This window comes from Panthera tigris, chromosome F2 (assembly GCF_018350195.1).
Source record: "Panthera tigris isolate Pti1 chromosome F2, P.tigris_Pti1_mat1.1, whole genome shotgun sequence".
NCBI lineage: Eukaryota > Metazoa > Chordata > Mammalia > Carnivora > Felidae > Panthera > Panthera tigris.
Window position 1 is genome coordinate 51,994,595 of NC_056676.1, and position 20,257 is coordinate 52,014,851.

At 34.2% G+C, this 20,257-nt stretch overlaps 1 protein-coding gene across 3 annotated transcripts in view; it reads right to left on the minus strand.

Annotated features, from left to right (window-relative positions):
• The window catches only part of ANGPT1 (angiopoietin 1), a 239,078-nt gene that overhangs the window by 54,500 nt on the left and 164,321 nt on the right, over positions 1-20,257 (minus strand). For 2 of the 3 annotated variants that reach the window (XM_007075831.3, XM_042972971.1), the window contains one exon: positions 17,426-17,658. In XM_007075831.3, coding sequence (XP_007075893.1) covers positions 17,426-17,658 — 233 coding nt within the window. The remainder of the gene's footprint in view (positions 1-17,425; positions 17,659-20,257) is intronic. The other variant, XM_007075832.3, reaches the window with a different exon arrangement.

Here is a 20,257-nt window from a genome sequence, read left to right on the forward strand (position 1 = left end):
AATGGTGTAACACCTCTAACTGGCAATAATTATGTCAATTTTCTTGCAAAATTTCTAAAATGTTCTCACCTACATTTCATAGGAAACTTTTAAAAAATGCTAGAGCATTTTTGGAGGAGGAAGAGATAAAGATCACAAATTCAAACATAAAAATACAGTATGGAGGTTTAAAATGCTAAAGTAGGTAGTATTGTTTTTCTGTGGCTTTAGACTGATAAGCTCCTAGAAATTTTTATTTAAAAATTTTTTTTAAATAATTAGATTTAGAAAGTAGAAAAGAGCCTCTAACCTAATTTACCTAGAAACAAAAGGGAACTGAACTTTGGTTTTTATATAATGCCTGAAGTTAAACTATCAGGCCAATAAAACACATATAAAAGAACACAAATGAGTAAGGTTTGAAATGAACTTATATAAGGGAAGAGTTCAGTGAAGGGTGGAAGTCAAATGGAAAAGGAAATTTAATTAGAGAGGCTCTCCTGAGAACTTAAGTTTATTCATTGAACTTCATCCATTATGAAGTTCTCATTAGTGAAATAAAAATACAAAAATGACTCATATTTAGTAGTCCTTTGCTAAAGATACACATGGCATATGTATAAAATATTTATAATTAGTATTTTCTAATAAATATATATGTTAGTAATTTGTTGCATTAACCCCTCCAAGAAGTTTTTTTTTGGATTATCTTATCATCTTGACCTTAAAGTCTCATGTTATTTAATAAATACCTGCTTTCAATCACTTTGAGTCACGATGGCCTTTTATACTGAGAATATCAAAGGTATATTATTTAAAAATGTTTTAAAATTGATTTTACATGCTCTAACAATCTAAAACACTAGCCTGATTTAAATGTAAGATGCATGAGGTTATTAACTGATAGGTAATTTATAGGTAATGTACTAATTTATAGGTAATTATAGGTGATTAATTAGGAAGTCTAAATTGGTGCAAAGAATGACTATCTCAGTATAAATACTTCAAACTTTCAAAAATAATTATATTTAAAGGAAATAAAACATCCACTCAGATACACTACCATAACAAAAATACAGAATTATAACTTTTAATAGTGTCATGGTTTTCTGTATAGCTCATATCTGTGCTAATGGTTTTGCCTACTTAATAAATAATTACAGCTGCAATATCAACACAGAATAAGTAATCAGAAGACTACACATTCATATGACAGTGAAGAAGCACTGCACAGAATGTATGCAAATAACAATTTAAAATGAATATATAAATGCTTGTTCAAAAGCCCTCTTTAATTGTAATGGGTGTGTTGATGGGTTATGTAAAGGTAATATTCTGAAAAACATCAACACAGTTCATTTGTGCTTGCTTATTTTAAGTTAATGGACTACTAAACAAAACCTCCCTAAATTCCAAATGTTTAATCTGTTGAAAAAAGTTGAAAATAACCAAATTAGATGCAAAAAAAAGGGGGGGGGATGTAAAGAAATGCCAAAAAAATTTAAGCTCCTTTGTGAAGATGAACACAGGAAGATGTGGTCAAGAGGAATTCAACGGTAAACCCAGTTTTCTTTTTTGGGTAAGAAATGGAGAAAGTCACTTATCTAAGGAGAAAATGCTTCTCTTACTGAATAGACCACTTCCTGCTCTCCCTTATTTAGTTATGCAGTGAGAATATGCACCCTTCCCACTTCTCTGTCACCCACTCCTCTTTTCTTTTCCATTTCAGGAAGATGTGGGTGAAGAGGCCCTTGTGTGGGAAAAGGGAAACCCACACACATTTTCAATAACAGAGAAAAAAGAAAAACGTTGAGTATTACTTTATTTTTCTGGAAACTAATCGTATAAAAGTGATGTCCAAACCGTGAATATAAGTCTTATAACTGGAAAAATGCTTTGAGTATTCCACCATAAAATGTACAGATAGTACTATGGTTATACTGTGGAGTTCTTGTTGTTGCAATGGCAACATAACCTTATGAAGATATTTCATTTTCTTGAAATATGAAGTTCTATTTGAAAAATAGAAACACACTCTTTGCAGAAGAAATAGTCATTCTTTCCAGAAAAATTGGACTTCTTATATTTGATTACTTATTAATTAGTAAATATTATGCTTGAAAGCTCGATCCAGGCCATAGTTTAGAGTATTGAAGGATTTAAAATCAGTTTAAGAGCTCTGTACACAGCTCTCCTTTGACATTTGTACTATATACTATTGTTTGGAAAAGGTCCCTTCTATAAACTACAAAGTGTCTACTACATGTCTCCGAGGCAAGTGTATGAATTATGTTACTCAGAACAGAGTGACTGAATTATATTAAGAACTCAAGAAGTGGTAGTTATTATTAATGTTACAGTAATAATAATAATATGATTAATGGCAACACTATATTATTATTCTCTCTTATAGAAGGGACACTAGCAGGCTGGGAAAGGCCACCAAGTCTAGCCAATGGAGTGGTGATCTTCCACCCTCAAATCCAACATTATAGCTGCCCAAATATTAGGGAGTTACAATTGATTGGTTACATTAGGATTATATTGAACTGGCCTCTCCTTGTCAGAGTTGGCTAACTTGTTTATTTTATTCATCGACTGCATCACATCATACTATTGTTAAAGTCTTAAAAAAAAAAAACCAGGTAATCTAATCTTGCTGCATATATAAACTTCCTCTGAACAGTTAAAATTTAAAGATTATTTCAGATGAAATGTATTTAATAACCCATTGTTAATAAAGGTTTTAATTCCATAACTTTAATTTGCATGACTAATTATTTTCTTTGTTAATTACTAGAGATGTACAGCTACATATTATAAAACTGGGCACATAGCAAACATTTTAAAACATAGGAAAACAATAAAAAGATGAATTTAATGAACATTACAAGTGTCAGAACTAAGGATACATTTTTATAGGAGATCTTGAGTTTCAAAAAATTAATAAATTAATAAAATTAATAAAAAATAAATTAATAATAAAATTAATAAAAATAGAAGATGATATCTGGAGGAATTCATGGTAAGTGACAAGAGATGGATATGGAAAACATGGTGGCGGAGGATATAACAAGCATCAACTGGACAGAGCCAGGGGGAGTGAACTGGAAACCTTATTGAGGTGTTAATCTATCTGTCAGAGTAGTTTAAATTTTTTATAATAACAGACTGGTTTAAAAGCATGAATTAAAAAATTAATCTTTATATCTAAAAGTTCCCTCTTTGATCACACACTGTTTTCTTTTCCTCTTCCATTCCTTAATTCTTAATTAGTCTGTCTTTCCACTAATTGAGTCTGGATGCCCACCATTACTATCAGTCCCTTACTAAGCCTTCCTTGCTTTCCTTTCTTCCTAACTTCTATCACAGAGTCAGGCATTAAAAACAGTTCAGGTGGAATTCTGGTGCTCTCCACCCACTGTCCTTTCCTCTACTAATCCCTTGCATGGATAAATTCCAACTCAAGGAAGGACATTTTTTCATTCTCTCACCCCTGCTTCCAGATGGCAAACACTAAAATGAGGCTATTTAATGACATCCAAATGCGTGTTTTCTAAATGCAGCTATGTTCTCCATGCTGCTCAGTCAAACCCTTGGTCCTTTCTAATAGATTTTCTATTATACTTCCTGAAACGTGTACTTCAGACCTTTCCACTTTTCCAAGGCTAAATCTTACTTCTATCATCTCTCATTCTTTATACATGACCTTGTTTTATGGTTTACTAAGAAGACCAAAGTCATTTGATATTTCCTCCACCTTATTCACCCATACTACAGAAGCCGGCTTTGCCTATCTTTTCCCTTGCCTTTTGTGTTGATGTCTCTTGGTCCCTTTACTATTCTCTAATTGTCCTTTCCCTTTCATCTTCATTGAGTTCCCTTCCTCTCTTCACCTACCATATACATATTGACTAGATTCTACTCTCAGATCTCTATTTCTTATACATTTGCTCTTTTTGCAAGCTATCTGTCATGGCTTCAAACTTCTACATAAAAGCTTTCTAAGATATAAACATTTTGACATTGTATGTTTGCATCTCTCTTGACCTCCAGATCCATATTTGTTTGTCTATTGGGCAGCTCCTACTGCTACCTCAACTTTCATTTGCTTAATGTTGCTTAATATTTCCTTCCAAATTCTGTGTTCTCTCTTTTCCTAACTAGTCCCACTACTCTCCCTCAGCTGCCATCAGTTAAAAAATAATGAAAGCCTAAATATAAAACAAATAGACTGTGGCTTTTTAATTGGTTTTTCAATTTAAAAGCTTGCCTCCTGTCCCCTCTTAGTTTAATCTATGCTATATTAATTTACTCAACAAATATTGATTGAACATCTTCTACGTGCATGACTTTTCCTAGACAGTAAAGATACAAACATAAGAAAACCACAATCTTCTCTTAACGCAATCACAGTGTGATGGGAGAAAGACCTACAAGACCTACTATACATAGTAGGTCTTTCATTAGTAGGTCTTCCATGATAACTCATGATAGCTGTATCCATGATTAGTACCTTCCATGTAGAGGAGAACTCAATTCAAGCTACCTTAAGCAAAAAGTTAATTTATTCAATCATAAACAATCTAGAACCGAGTTTTAGGTAAAGCATAACCAGGTTTCAAAGAATGTGAACAGGAACTGGTTTCGTGCCTTTTTTTTTTCTTTTTGACTCAGCTGATGACTCTCTACCTGGTCACAAGATGACTAGCAACAGCTTCTAGAGCTATGATGTTAGCAGCTTAACTACAGCACCAAAGAGAGATAATGCACAATTTTTATTTTGGATATATGTGTCAAATTCATTGGGAATATTTAGGGAGAATATATTCTATCTGTCAGGTAAACTTGGGAAAGGCTGTCCAGAAGAGAGAACAGTTGAGTGAATAAAACGTGTAAAACATTTATCTGAACTTAATTTTAAAAGCCTGGTATGGCAATTTAAAGACTTTATGCACACCAATATCAGCAAATAAATCTAGAAAGTCTCAGGAAAGAATCATTATTCATTCTTTTCATTTAGCCTTATCTCTATAGGCTAATCTCCATGATCTAAAGGGAAAGAATAGGAACACAAGCAGGTGCATGTATGTCTTTCACCAGCCAACATTCAGTCAATAAGACACCTGAGACCCTGATTGTAGCAACTGTTGACTTTATCTGGCTCTGCCTTTTATTTGCCCAATGAATTTCAATCCAGATGGCATGTCTGCCACTGGGCTGACTGGAGGGAAGAACCATAAAGCTTAGGAGGAGGGTCATTTCAATTCAGATGAACCCTCAAGAATAAACTTCCTGGAATGTGGAATTGGTAATTCTGAGTCACAGGAAACCTAGTATAGAACACAGAAGGCAATTAGCCTTTGCTACCAAAAACAATGTAAAAAGCTGAAGGCCTTGATTCTACTAATTTCCTAATAAGTTGCTTTAAAGGGATAAATTCTTTATTCCTTTAAAATCTTAGATGTGGTTAATGACTCCTACCTCTAGTATTTAGCAAACATCAGAATATATGTGGATCAAGTTATTGGTTTAAGGATAATCCTTATGTTACTTATTAGACCATCATCACTACAGAGAGCACAGTACAGGAACTGACCCTAAATCCATAATTTTTCAATGTGACAGGTTAGTGAAGTTAACTGAGCATATGGATAAGTAAATCACCATATCTGATAAGGTGCAAACAAGCAAACAACTGATTGATTAGATTCTATTCTTTTCAGCCAGGTGTGTGGGCATCTCATGGAAAAGCCATTTGAAGATGCTCTCTAGATTCCTAATTTATTTGAAAGGACTTTTAGAAATAGGAGAAGATAATACCTTACATTTCTAGGGTGTGGAAAATTAAAAGGTTTACAGGCAATATTCAACATTTCAATATTGTGTGGGTGGGTATGAAGGTGAGCAAAACTTACCAGTGACTCTATAAATACATATCACATGTGTATAGCTACTTAAATACATAAAAGCTTGAGGCTTCTGAACTGAAAATTTCCAAGTTGGCACTTTATTTTATATAAAAGATACGCATATGAACCTAAATATCTGGGGGTTGACATCTCAGCATGATTGGTTTAACCTACAAAAATGGCAATTACATACAGTTTAATGTAGCATATTTATATTATATGTATTTATGTGTATATATGTACTATATAGAGTACACCTGAAGTCTTTGGGTAAGTAGCTAAAAGCTTCTTTTTAAAAAAATCTACTATTCTTTTCCCCACAGTCCCTCTAATCCTGGTATAAGAGAACACTTGAACATCATTCACTTGCTACATTATAATTTTAACTAAAATTTTTGTTAAAATTTTTTTTTCTAAAAAAAAAACAACCCTATTCTGTGTATGTGTATATTTTGTAGATAACTAGCCATCATCTTCTTGGTGGAAATATAATAATCATGATCGTAATAAAATCAATTGGCATACTAGTATTAGTAACTAGCACACTTACTATGTGTTAAACTCTGAATTTTGTGAGCCAAGTATGTTTTATATGCTTTGTTTCATTAGTCCTCATAAATACCTAATGTGGTATATTTATCAATATGTTGTATATATGAGGAAACTGAGGCTCAGAGATGCTTTCTAACTTCACCAAAACTTCTAAGTAGTGAGATTCTTTAACTATAAAGCTAAGAATCTTAACTACTTCTTACTGGCCCCTGGAGTGAAGTCAAACTCAAATAGGACTCCAGTGACTCATCTGTCACAGAGTCCCCAGCAATACCTATCTCAGCTGACAAAGTCATATCCAGGGTGTTGGGTAAATCAGGACAGGCCTTAATTCTGGATGGCTACAGACTCTTCTCATGGAAGCAAGAAGTACTGGAAGAGTGACAGGGGGCAGAAAAGACAAGAAAGAAGAAAAACTGTTGAGAAGAGAAGAAAGGAACAGGTAGCAGAATTATCTGTGAGATGGGAATTCTCAGCAGAAATGTGGAGCACTGGTGGCCCACAAATTCAGAAGCTAACAGAGAATTAGGAAATAAGAGTTGCCTGAGAAGTTACATTGGATTTCATAATATCTATATCCTAAAAATTGTGCTGACCAAAGTCTACCTCCATTAGTCTTAGACACTATTCTCACAAGCCTAATTACTTGATCTTCTAGCCTCTGAACTATTTGCTGAAGTGACAAGTATAAAGGACGTGCTAGTGGGGAAAGGGAGAGTAAGCATATGTGTGGGTATTTGTGTGGGAGTGTGTTTGTGTTCATCTTCTAGAATAAGGCATGAAGACAACAACAACAAAAATGATAATCAAAAGGGTTTTTTTTGTGTAGGAGGAAGAGACAGTAATCTTAAAAGTAGGCAAAAATAAGAAATGAGAAGAGTTTGGGCAGTGTACGAGGGACAAATTCTATACTTTTTCAATGGCATTGTATTATGATGCAAATTAAGTCATGCTGAATATAATGAATTATTAAAAGCTTTGGTTTTATTCAATTTTTTATGAAAAAGGAGAAGATGAAAACAATGCAGAAAATTTACTATCACAATATTTTTAAATTTTCTTAACATTTTACTACTTAATGAGGTACATTTTAATTATCTGGAGAATATATTACCCATACGTATAATTATAGGCATGTACATTTTTAATAATATTGAGGTGTATGCATAAAGTGCATAAACTGTTAAATCTATGTGGACATGCAAACCACCTTATGCCATAGGTAGATTGCTAATTTTATGGTATTTTTTTTAGTGTAGAATAATGAAGCATCAAGCTAATTCTACATATTTGTACTCTAGTTTGATTAGTGTATTTAAAAATTTCCAATGCTCTTCTAATGTGAAATGACTCATATATATATATATATATATATATATGAATGTATATTTAATGCATATACATATGTATATATATACACATACATACACGTATGTGTGTGTGTGTGTGTATATATATATATATATATATACATGAATGTATATTTAATGCATATTACCCTTAACATAGCAAAGAATGGGGAAAAAAAAGAATAGAAAATTGAAAATGGATTTACACACAACCTTTGTTTAAACAAGCAATACTCATTTTTCACAAAAATTATTTCTGTGTTATCCTTTTGGGCACCCTGATGGGCAGTTATAAGTGCTACATGACCCTTGCCATTTGTTCAGAAGGTCATTCCGTTAACAAAAATATGTCAGGTGTTTCATGTGTGTTAATTTCCCATGTAATGTTTTTGGCCTGACTGGAATATATCGGTTTTGAACAAAAGATTTCTCATGCATGTGGGAAAGCTTAAAGGGCATCTTTTGTGTTTTGTTTTAAGTAGACAAATAAGTAATTTCAGCAAAAGTCATTAAAAACGGACTGAAAGTCCTTGGGCAATGCTGTAAAATGGAAAGCAGTTGCCAGATGCTTTTGAAAACTGACACACAAAAAAACCCCACAACACAACACCAAAACACTTCAAGTTTTAAATAAATAAAGACTGACTGTCACCAGAGGTATGTCACTTCGATTCTTACTCTTACGGTAAAATATACTTGAAAAATAATACTTGATTGCCATGCTAAGTTTGTATTCTGAAGTTGGGATTTCCCTAGTCATCAGATGTGATACAAAACCAAGAGAAGAAACGGAATGATTGATATGAGTCATAAAATGTGTGGATTTGTCTAGGCCATCAAACACTAAGGTGTGTGGTACTTTTATATGAAGCAACCTGGCAGCAGAGCTGGGGCTAGAACTCAGATGCCCTGATTCCTATTCCTTCTAGACCACCATGCCTTGCCCTCTAAATGTCATATGTCACAGAGGATCCAAGACACTGGTTAGGTAACCATCTCAGTCTAAGGTAACCTAACTCTAGGGAGATGAGCTGGAGGATTAATTATGGTTGGGATTCAGTTTACTTGTGCATTTGTAAGTGTGTATATGAGGCCACAACAATGGGACAAACTTCCTTTAGAACCAAATCTCCACTTAAAATTAAACCCAAAGTTCAAATTCACTACTCTAAAGGAACTCATGCTTGCTATGAAAACAGAATGTTCACAACTTAAAATAATTATGAGTATATGCAAAGACACAAAAAACACACATATTAAAAGAGGTTTGGCTTGGGGCACCTGGGTGGCTCAGTTGGTTAAGCGTCCAACTCTTGATTTTGGCTCAGGTCATGATCTCAGGGTCATGAGATCAAGCCCCATGTTGAGATCTGCACTGATAGCGAGGATCCTGCTTGGGATTCTCTCTCTCCCCCACTCTTTGCCCCTCCCCCACTCATATTTTTTTTCTTTCTCTCTAAATAAATAAATAAATAAATAAATAAATAAAGAGGTTTGGCTTAATTGGTATTTAATTTAATTATTTAACTTTATCATAAATTCATTAAAAAGATACATGGCTCTTAGTAGGTCACATATTAATGTGATTCCTTATAGGAGATGGTCCCACTCAGAATGTGAACATCCAAGCCAGTAGTAAGATGAGATTCCAGTGTATTTAATTATGATGTTGATATTCTTTAGTTGAAAATAAATGACAAGCTCCAATAGGAAACTAAAAATGTTTTTTATCAATAGTTTTAAAGGTTCTTTAAATGCTAAAAATCAATATTATTTTGTTTATATGTATTTAAGCTTAACTGTATAGTTGTTGTATTTTTCAGGTTTTATTTCATCTTTCTCCCTTCTTAAAGCTGAAGACATTTCATGAGGGTTTCACTGTATGGTTGATGTGATGCATACGTACTAAATTATGTTAATAAAATTTTTTTCTCTCTCTCCAGGTAATTATAGGTATCATTTGGACTCAGAGTTAAGTACCATAGCTTATCTATAAGTAACCACTGCTCTATTACATCCCTAGACTCAGGAAATACTTGTTCAGTTCAACTTGAGTGTGGATGAGTCCAGGAAATGACTTAGTTGGAATTCTATTAAAAATATTTTGTGCTTTGAGGCATCTGGGTTGCTCAGACAGTTGAGCATCTGACTTTTGATTTCAGCTCAGGTCATGATCTCCCGGTTGTGAGTTTGAACCCCACATTGGGCTCTGCACTGACAGTGCAGAGCCTGCTTGGGATTCTCTCTCTCTGACCCTCTCCTGATCATGTGCATGTGCTCTCTCTCTCTCTCTCTCTCTCAAAATAAATAAACTTAAAAAAATATTTTCTGCTTCTTTGCTTTAATCAATCAGATCATGAAAGCAGAATAGAAGAAGAAATGGAGTTTACTCAAGTCGAAATGTTGGAACATCAAGGCAACACTTTTGTGCGTGTGCGTGTGTGTGTGTGTGTGTGTGTGTGTGTGTGTGATAGTTCAGTTTCTGAAGCTGAAACTCTAATTCCAAAAGAGAATTAACCACAAAATTTCAAGTCTCCCCCAAAAGATGTGGTTTTGAAATGATTCATGGGAGAGGTCAAAGGCTGTACTATTTTTTATTTTGCTATCATGAGTTTCACTATCTGCTATTCACGCAATTTTTTTCCACAGAAATTACAACTTTTCAAAAGGCAGATAACATGCTCCATCAAAAAGGAGAAATATACCATTTCCAAAAATAAACAGTCACTTTCCCCTTAAAGCCATTGGGTTTTATGAAAGGAAGTGCTAGAAAGTGTGGTTCATTTTAAGGAAATTGTAAATGTTTGACATATAATTTTCTGTCAAGATAAAGCATTTCCCTCATTAAATGGGAACAAGTGCTCACTGTGGTGTTCAGCAGATGACTTCCTGTATTTTTCTTTCTCTTTCTACCTAATGTTAAATTGTGCATTACAAGTAGTCAACGAAAACCCAAATATTTTACTCAGTCAATGAAAATGATATATTCTATTTTTATCAATGTTTATATAAGTGACATTCAAAAAGTTTTAATTTCCTCCCATTGCTTGTGATGTTTTTAGAATCATTCTTAACTCAAGGGACTTGCAGGAGTTCAAACTATCTCATCCCTTGACTGAATGATTTACTTCACAAACTCAATAGACACTACACGGGAGGTAAATTCCTTTCAGATGGTAGAATTATTCTGTTCTGAGAACAGAACCAAATGTCTCCTCAGCACTGGGAAAGAAATAAATGCCTCATTTCCCCTTTTCAGAAGACCAGAGGACTGAAAATAATGATCAGAAGTTCCATACCACGGCAATCAGCCTCTGGGAAAGATATTTTAAACAAAATAATTTAGATCACTTAAAAATTTATAGTATCCATCATTATGTCTTCACATGATGTGAAAGAAGTTTTTTTATATTTTTATTTTTTATTTTAATGAGCTGCATGAGAAGCTCCTTATAATTTGAAATTTGCGCTTCATATTAGGGACCTAACTAAACAAGCATGCGCACGTCTCTCGGTATTTAAGTTTCTTTTACTCCTCTCTGTCCTGTGTACATCCCAACACACACTGCTCCCTGTCCTTTCACGGGCCAGTCTGCTGGGTGTGGGCAGATAATATTTTTTTGCTTTCACTTCTTCTTGCTCATGTTAATTTATTTTTTAAAGTGTATTTATTTATTTTGAGAGAGAGAAAGAGAGAGAGGGGGAGGAAAAGGGAGAGAGAGGGGAAGGTGAGGAGAGAGAGAGAATGCTAAGCACAGTGCAGAACCCAATGTGGGGCTTGAACTCACAAACCATGAAATCATGACCTTAGCCCAGGTCAAGAGTCAGACACCCAATCATCCCAGGCTCTTGCCCATGCAATTGAGCCATACATGCAACCAAACTCTCCCTATAGGAAGCCACATTCCACATCTCAGTTTAAGTTCACGTCTCAGTCTGCCTTTTTTTTTTTTTTTTTTTTTTGGCCTTTCTGCTTATTTGCCATTAAGACAAGACATTTCATAGCAGTCTTGTCTCTCTGCCATAACACTGTTCACTACTGTTTTTTTCCTCCCTAGTTCTGTTTTCCTTTTGGTCTCTTTTTGGCCATCCCTTACAGAACTCTCAATTTTCTCTCTTTGATTTTACATTCTTATGATTTTAAACTGGGTTCATAATCTTACCATGTAAATTCTCTGAAATTACACATAAGCTTGTGCCTGAGTGTTTGCACTAAGAGAGAAGGAATGGTAGGCTACTTTTCATCAGATTCTCGAGTGGATCTACAACCCCCCAAATGGTTGAGTCATTGCTTTATATGCACTTCTAATGATTTCATTTGCTGCACGGACTTACTACGTTGTGAGGACACAGCAGTCTATGCAGTCATCCAGATTTCACTCTTGAATTCCATATTCCTATTTCTCTGATTTCCAGATTCTAATTTCCCATAGTCACCTCAGTCAATATGCCCCAAACTAAACTCATTATGTTTCCCCCTTATACCTGTTTCTCTTTACATGTTGCTGATTTTAAGGAATGTCATCAACATCCCATCAGTTACTCAAAGTAGAAAATTAAAAGTTATATTTGACTCTATTTCTAATAGGTCTTTATTTCTTGTTGATTCTGATTCTCTTTTTTCACAAATTTCCCCTCCATCTGTCTTTCCATTTTCCCCCTTTGAATCTGACTTCATTATTTTTCTCCTAGGGGATCCTTTTGAGAATCGGATGAAAACCACTATCAACTCTTTCTCTTCCCTCCCCATCATAGTATATTAGATAACATACAGGCTCGAGAATCAGACTCTGGGTTCAAATCTCAGCTTGCTCGTTTGCTAGCAGTGTGATATTTAGAAATTATTTACCTCTCTATGCTTAGTCTCCTTATCTGTCAAATAAAGCTAATAAGGGCACATGCTTAAAGAGCTGTTATCAGAACTGAATGAGTTAATATATGCAAAGGGCTCAGAAGGTTGTATTTACTCTCCAAATATTTGCTAATATTTAAAAAATGGCAAACACACCTATCTGGTCCTTCTACTTCCAAGCTTACAAACTCTCCAATACATTCTTCCTACAATGTGACTTGGGTAATTTTTTCTAAAATGCAAATGTCAATATTGTCCTCATATATTAGCATGACCCCCTTTTGCTTTCAGAGAAAAAAAATGCAGCTTCCTTGATCTCCTTCAGTTTACCTCTCTAACTCCACATTTCACTGTCTTCCTGGCTTTGATTCTGAGATTTAGGTTATGCATTTAGGTATGGGATGAACCATAGTAGTTACCTCATACTGTTATTGTGGGGACTAAGTTAATACACATAAAGTTTAAGCAATGCCTGAATCATAGTAAGCACTCAACAACATCCTTAAGAAGACTGTAGATGCTGTATTCTGCCCTCATCATGTCTCTGTCATGATTCTAATATTTCTCTTGTATATTTCACTAGTGTCCTGGCATGTTGGCCTCACCTCTACCAAACGTTTATGAAATGTCATTGTGTGTTTATCTGTCTCTCTCCCCACCAAACTCTAGTTTCCTTGACGCTAAAGACTGAATTACATCTTTTCTCTCTACCCAGTGGTCCAAACCCCATCTGCTATATAACAAGAACTCAAAAAATATTTGTTAAATAGAAATGGATGAGAGGAATATTCTTATACCCAGAAGGGAATAAGAAACATAACAGTTGCTGTATAACTATTTTTGAGGGAATGGATAAATTTATTAATTGTACCTTGGTATAGCAGGAGTATGCTCCAAGCTGATTTAGACAGTAAGAAAACCAGCCCATGGTGGAGGGTGGAGGCTAAATACTATTTTCTTTTTTTACTCTCTTTCTTTTTTAGTGCACTGTTACGAATTAAATTCTTGATCACATAATATGTTTCCCTTGTGTGTGCTCAATGTATGTGGCGATGGTTTAATCACTTCTGAACAGAAATATGAATGGTGAATGTCTGACAGTCACAGCCCCTGACTATCCTTCCCAAAAGAATGCAAAGCCTTGTTTCCATGCCATTATCAATGTAAACTTTTTAAGTCCAGCAATAACTGTGAATTGCCAAAACCATGAAGCAATCAGCTAAGTTTTGACGCTATGATAACATTGAGGGCAATATGTTTTTAGTGGGTAATGTTTCTAAGAATAAATGTGACCAAATGTCTGCAGACAAAGGTAAGACAAAAAAAGTATCTTACCCAGAAGACTTACAAAATGGATGCAATTCAGTTTGAAATGATTATTTGCCTAAAACACCACTATTGCCTGTTTGGAACAAGAAGAGGACAGGTTGGTGAATTATTTAAGAAAATGTGTTTGTCAAAAATTGTACTTAGCTTAAATGCATCTTATGACATTAGATATTTTAGTAGGAAAAGTTCTGTGAAACTAAACAAAAATAATCCCTATGTGCAAAGATGGATTCACAATTCCTGGGCCGAACACATGTTTGGGGAAATGATAAATTTCCAGCCGGCACTTCCTAAGAATGTTTTTATCATGTAACTTTAGTGAGTTTTAAGTACTTTAGAAGGCATAAAAATAAAACTACAATTTTTTCAGCATTTACTATGGATGGGCACTGATGCTATATGTTTCATAAAAATGTCTTTTAATTTACTATAAACTCATCAGGTATGCATTATGATCCCCTTTTAGACAAGAAAACAAAAGCTAAAAGAAAGAGTTTGGATGATTCTCAACTCTTGAGCATTGTGTTCAGACAATTTCCATGAAAGAAATTTTGCTTATAGATAGCACTTAATAAATTTGTGTTTAACTGAATCTTGTTACTTGGAAGAGAAAGAAAGAACTAAAGTTTAATGAGTCAACTATGTCATGTGCTGTTTGCCTTTACATGCAGTACCTAACTTAATCCTTTCCCTATCACTAAGAAGTACACACAATTATCCTGACTTTACAAAATGATGAAACACCTCATAAAGGTTAAATTAGTTGCCGATGACAGAGAAAATGCACTAAAAATTTCTTCTCTTACTTTGTAGTGATATGTTCAGGCCATCTCCAGAAGTGACTGGGTCAAGTTGGAAACAGAGGACCCTTAAAGTCAATTAAACATTTTGGCTTTTTTATCATTAACACAGCTCATGAGGATTTTGGAAAAGCTTTCAGAAGAATGCTCTTTGAATTTTTAAAATATATATTTAAAAAAATTTATGCATTTATTGTGATATATTGATTTAGATGTACGTGCATATATTTAAATTTAAAAGTAGAATATGTGCATATAATCCTTTGATAAATAATAAATCCATTTGATAAATAAGTTGTTGGTCACAAAAGTTTGGAAAGGGTTTACTTATATGTTTTAGAATTAGAATGAAAAAAATTCATTTTAGTGACTGATATTTAATCCAGTATTATGATATGCATCATTTAAAATTTTATATTCACCATAACTGAAGATTAAGGCACCAGTGAAAATGAAGATATGCAGAGAATTAAAATCTTGATGGATACCTCAATAAGAGGCATTTCCATTTTGTGTCATCTATGAGTCCTTAAATGATCAAATATTTAGTTAGAATGCTTAACTACAGAATTAAAACAAAGATTAGCAAGAAGCAAATAAAACCGATGGTTATAAGAGCACAGAACCCATTGGAAAAATGGGGCAATAGAGTTACATGAGGATCACAAGTTCTGTAATTAAATTGGAATTCATCTTAGGATTGTATCATTAAAAGGAAAATAAATATCAAGAGAAGTATTAGGCAAGTTGTCTCTATTATTTTTATTTGTTTTGGATATGCTATATGACAAAAGAGATATAGTTACTTTTCTTCTACCCTGAGTGTATGTGATGGGTAGCATCTATTAGGATCATAATTGTTTAATAAATGTTTCTCGAACAGATGTTTGGTTGCCTGACGTTGCACCCAAACTCCAAACCCAGCCAGGAATTTTACTTTTGCAGTCACTCCCACCCATGCCTCTAAAAGTTTAAAGACATATTTGTTAGACAAATACTCAGAAAAGAAGTGAAATTATGATAAGCAGGCAGACATATGAGCTCTGTGAGAATCACCAGGGCTTGATATTTCTAACATCATGGAAAAAAAAAAGAAAGAAATACTCAACTCCATGTGCTTTAAGTCTCAGGATGATAAGAAAAATATGTTTTCAATGTTCCCCCTAATGTATTCAGTTCAATATGAGAATAGATATGTCTCATATTAATACTTAATTTCTAAACACTCATGAGCTCTATTAAAATTCTCTGGCAAAATCATACCATGCTTTCTTTCCAGTGGACTCTAATTCAAGGTTTTGGCAGGCGCTGACTGATTAGCAGGTTTTTTCCTTCCCAATCACATTTCTGAGTACACCCAAATGGAGCTCTGGGAACTTACTGTTTAAATATATTCTTTACAAAGTATATGAAGGACTTGTTTAGACTATCTAAAGGAGATAGAATTCAAGGTAATGGAGTGTAATAGAGAAATGTGAAATGTCTTTAAAACAAGATCACTTCAGATGGAATTATCATCTATATTCGTATCTATACATGAAAGCATGGAATAGAGCTAATTTTTCATATAACTCAAGCCCACTGTTAAATTAAAGGAGTCTGTGTATTGCATATGCACACTGAACCACCATGTGAATGGTCACATAAGCCACAGTTTAGTGACAACCATAGCTTTCAGATGGAAGTGGTCTCTTTCACTCATCACTATTTACGATTCTTTGCATCTTCACTCAGAGAAAGGCTGATTAGCGAAGCACCACTACAGAAGATGACTTTAAGCTTCAAACTTTGAAGAGCCCTCCTGAGGCTAGGGAGAGGATCTGCGTGAAGTGGATGAGCACACCCAGAGGCATTCATTCAATAATCGTTGGGTGGGGCTGGGCAAATGGATAAATATTTTCTGAAGACACATAGGCGTAAATATTGTCAATGGTCAAATGGCTCCAGATATTCCAATCATATTAAAAATTTGTATTTCCAACACCTGAAACTAATATAACGATATATGTTAACTATACTGGAATTAAAAAAATTGCACTTCCATTGTCACAAAGACACCCCAGAATAAATATGCCTGGATGTTCTGGTTAGGTCTTCTCCACACAGGACTAAACATAAGTTATCTTAATAAAAGCCTTTAACAATAAAGATTCTTTCTCCTTCACAACAGTTATTGGTAACTTTCATATCTCCTTTTCCCTGCAGGTGACTCCTCTTTCTCCCCCTCTACAAAAGAAATATTTAACATTAGCTTTAATATGGGAATCTTCCTGAAACTCTCCCCAGGACTCTGAACCAACCTTGAATACTGGCTAATTTCTGCCCTCTATATTTAAATGTCTAACACCATGACATCAAATATTTATCCACAACAGTATTTCAGATTTTATCTAAGAGCAAGCAAGAAAGAAAAAACCAGCACATTCTTTTAGTGAATATACTGTGAATTCACAAATTCGAGCTTATGAATACATTCTCTGAAGTTAAAAAATGAGAAAATTGTGAGTGCAAATTTCATGAAATGCTTCTGAGACTAATGTTCTTTTTACTGCTTTTATACAGCAATCAATACAACCAAGAAAGTTATATTGAATATTTACTTGCTGCATGTTAAATCAAGTATCTACTATGCCACACTGAAGAAATTCTTACCACCTTCTTTAGTGCAAAGGCTGACGAGGTTATGCACAGTATCCATCAGTTCCAGCTGCTGCTTCTGAAGAACACTATTATTGTTGGTGGCTCTGTTCAATTGTTTCTCCAGTTCCTGAATAATGTATGTTTGACGAGTAACCAAGACTTGAAGATTCTCTCTCTCTTCTTTTAAGGTGTCCAACTCTTCCTTGTGCTTTCCCTCCATTTCTAAGATTTTATGTTCTAATAAACTACAAGGAAATAAAGACATGACTATTTTAAAAGCAGTATACAGAAATGTGATTCAACTAGTTCCTGAGTTTATTTAAAGTCAGCAATTTTAGTTAGGTATGTCACAGTAGAAATATTTTATAAATGAAAGACTCAGACTATATATAAAACAAATATTTAATGCATATATTAAATTAGGACTTATATATAGAACATATCAAATGAATAATTACTAGACCATTTGTTGTCAGAATAACGTCTGTTTCTTAAATATAATTCATTTCCTAGGGTATATCTCATATCCAAGGTAGCGGACTTGAACCCAAACGATCACAGTCTGTAAAAGTTACAGTTCAACATTCATTAAGAAAATAGGTCCAATGAGAAACTGATAGAATAGTTCAGGAAAAAATATGAACAAAATATAGAAACTATTTTTTTAAATTTACTTTTCATTCATCTAGGATTCTCAAAATATTAACAATGATTAAATTTCACAATAGTTCTGTTGGGGCTAGGTAACAGTATATTGATGCAGAAACCACAGGACCAGAAAGTAAGCTATGTAAAATCAAGTGAGTTAGATTTCTTGGGATTTTTGATGCCTGGTCCTGCATCATAACCGCAGCTTATTTTGTCTCTCAATTTAAGTTTCAGAATGAGGCCTAAAAGCACCACAAGTTCACAGATCACTGCATAAATGGTTCTGAAAAGGAAGACCACAGGCTGGTGGCACGGTTTTACAAAAAGACTTGGAATTTTGCTCAGGGTGATGTAATCTTCAACTGAGAAACCTCCTTCTCTCACAACTCTTCAAAAGATACTCCCCTTGCATATTGCACATTAAAAATGATAGAAAATGCAGAAGCACTCTTGGATCCTAGCAACCAACTGTAAATAAAAAGTATTTACATTTTATAGAGTGTATAATATACTAAGATTCCTCGGAGGAAATCCTTATTCTTTCTCAGTTCCATAATCAGAAAGTCCAACTAGCCCTTCGTTTACAAGGTGTTATTCAAATGTAACATACCAGACTGGGCACTTATTTACCTTGGAGAAATGTAGCACTGAATCATTCCTATAAGTTTTCAAAAAGGGGACTCCAGGGAATGTTTTACATGTAATGCTTAAAATCATAAAACAGAGCCTGTTAGAAGAGCCAAATTTTCCTACTTGATGTTCTAGGGGACAAGTTGGAATATCTGATTAGCCTGTACACAGATTAACAAGTGTGGAGAAAACTGCTCTTGGGCATTCTGGATCATTGCCAACAAACCTGTCCTCCAAGAAAATGTGCCTCAGAATATGACAGGCATGCTGCCTATTATACCAAGCCTGAAAAATACTGGGATACTTCTATTCATATCACCCTACTAATTTACAACACCTTGGGTAGCACGTCCAGATTCACATGTGAAAATTTCCACTGAGACCCATTTGGGGTAGCTCTGTGACTTGTGCAAGATAAGAAAAGCCGTGTCTCTAGGCTCATTTTCAGTTTACTTTTTAATTATTTTTGTTTATTCTCCTAGGGGTAATGATCAGATACAAGATGCTCATAATATAAAATCAGTTAACTTACAAAAAAATTGTCTTTTAAATTCACAAGGGTTATAGTATACTGCCAAGAAAACTGTTATAGTATACTGCCAAGAATTGGCTGTTAAAATGATAATAATGTAGGGGTGCTTGGGCGGCTCAGTCAGTTAAGTGTCCGACTTCGACTCAGGTCATGATCTCGCAGTCTGTGAGTTTGAGCCCTGTGTCGGGCTCTGTGCTGACAGCTTGGAGCATGGAGTCTGCTTCAGATTCTGTGTACACCCCCCTCAAAAATAAATAAACACTAAATTTAAAAAAGTAAAAGTTAAAATGATAATAATGTAAAGATCAAAATTTGGATGATGTAGTCATATAATACTGGATAAAAATCTGAATTACCATTTTGTTTCTAAAAACAGATGAGCATTGGCCTTTCAGTTTTCCTAATCAGTAGGTAACATTCAGGTTTAGAAAATATCATGCTATAGTTATAACTTGTATTTATTACTTGTTAAATGCCAATAGTGTTCTCAGCACGATGTAAAACATAAAATGATGCCATTCCTACTCTAGGGATTTATTTTTAGAGAGAATACATCAAATAAAACAACAGCAGCTGTAAGAAACTTCCATATCAGACATAATGTTATTGGGGGGGGGGTTTACACCAATGTTTCAATGTTTGTCTACTTCTTTTGATGTGCTCCCTATTTAAGAGAATATATACTTAAAGATGGTTACTAACTGAAATGTCAGTAAAGGAATTTTGTTTGTTTATTTGTTTTGTTTTTCAGGATAATTCGGAAGGAGCTGAGAATTTAAAGTTGATCAAAGAATTCCTGTTGCCAAAGGAAACAACTCTGGGCACAGGTTTATGGAAGAAAAGGCCTGAATTTTCTGAGTAAAAAGAATATCCACTTAACATGTTGGAAAAAAAAAACATTAATTTTCACAATTCACTGAACAACCTTTACTGCACCATGACTACCAGGTATCAAAAGAAATCAACATAGCCTGTCATCTTAAAATAGATATTTATGCAAAGTATAGATGGAACTGCCCACAGAAGTAGGAACC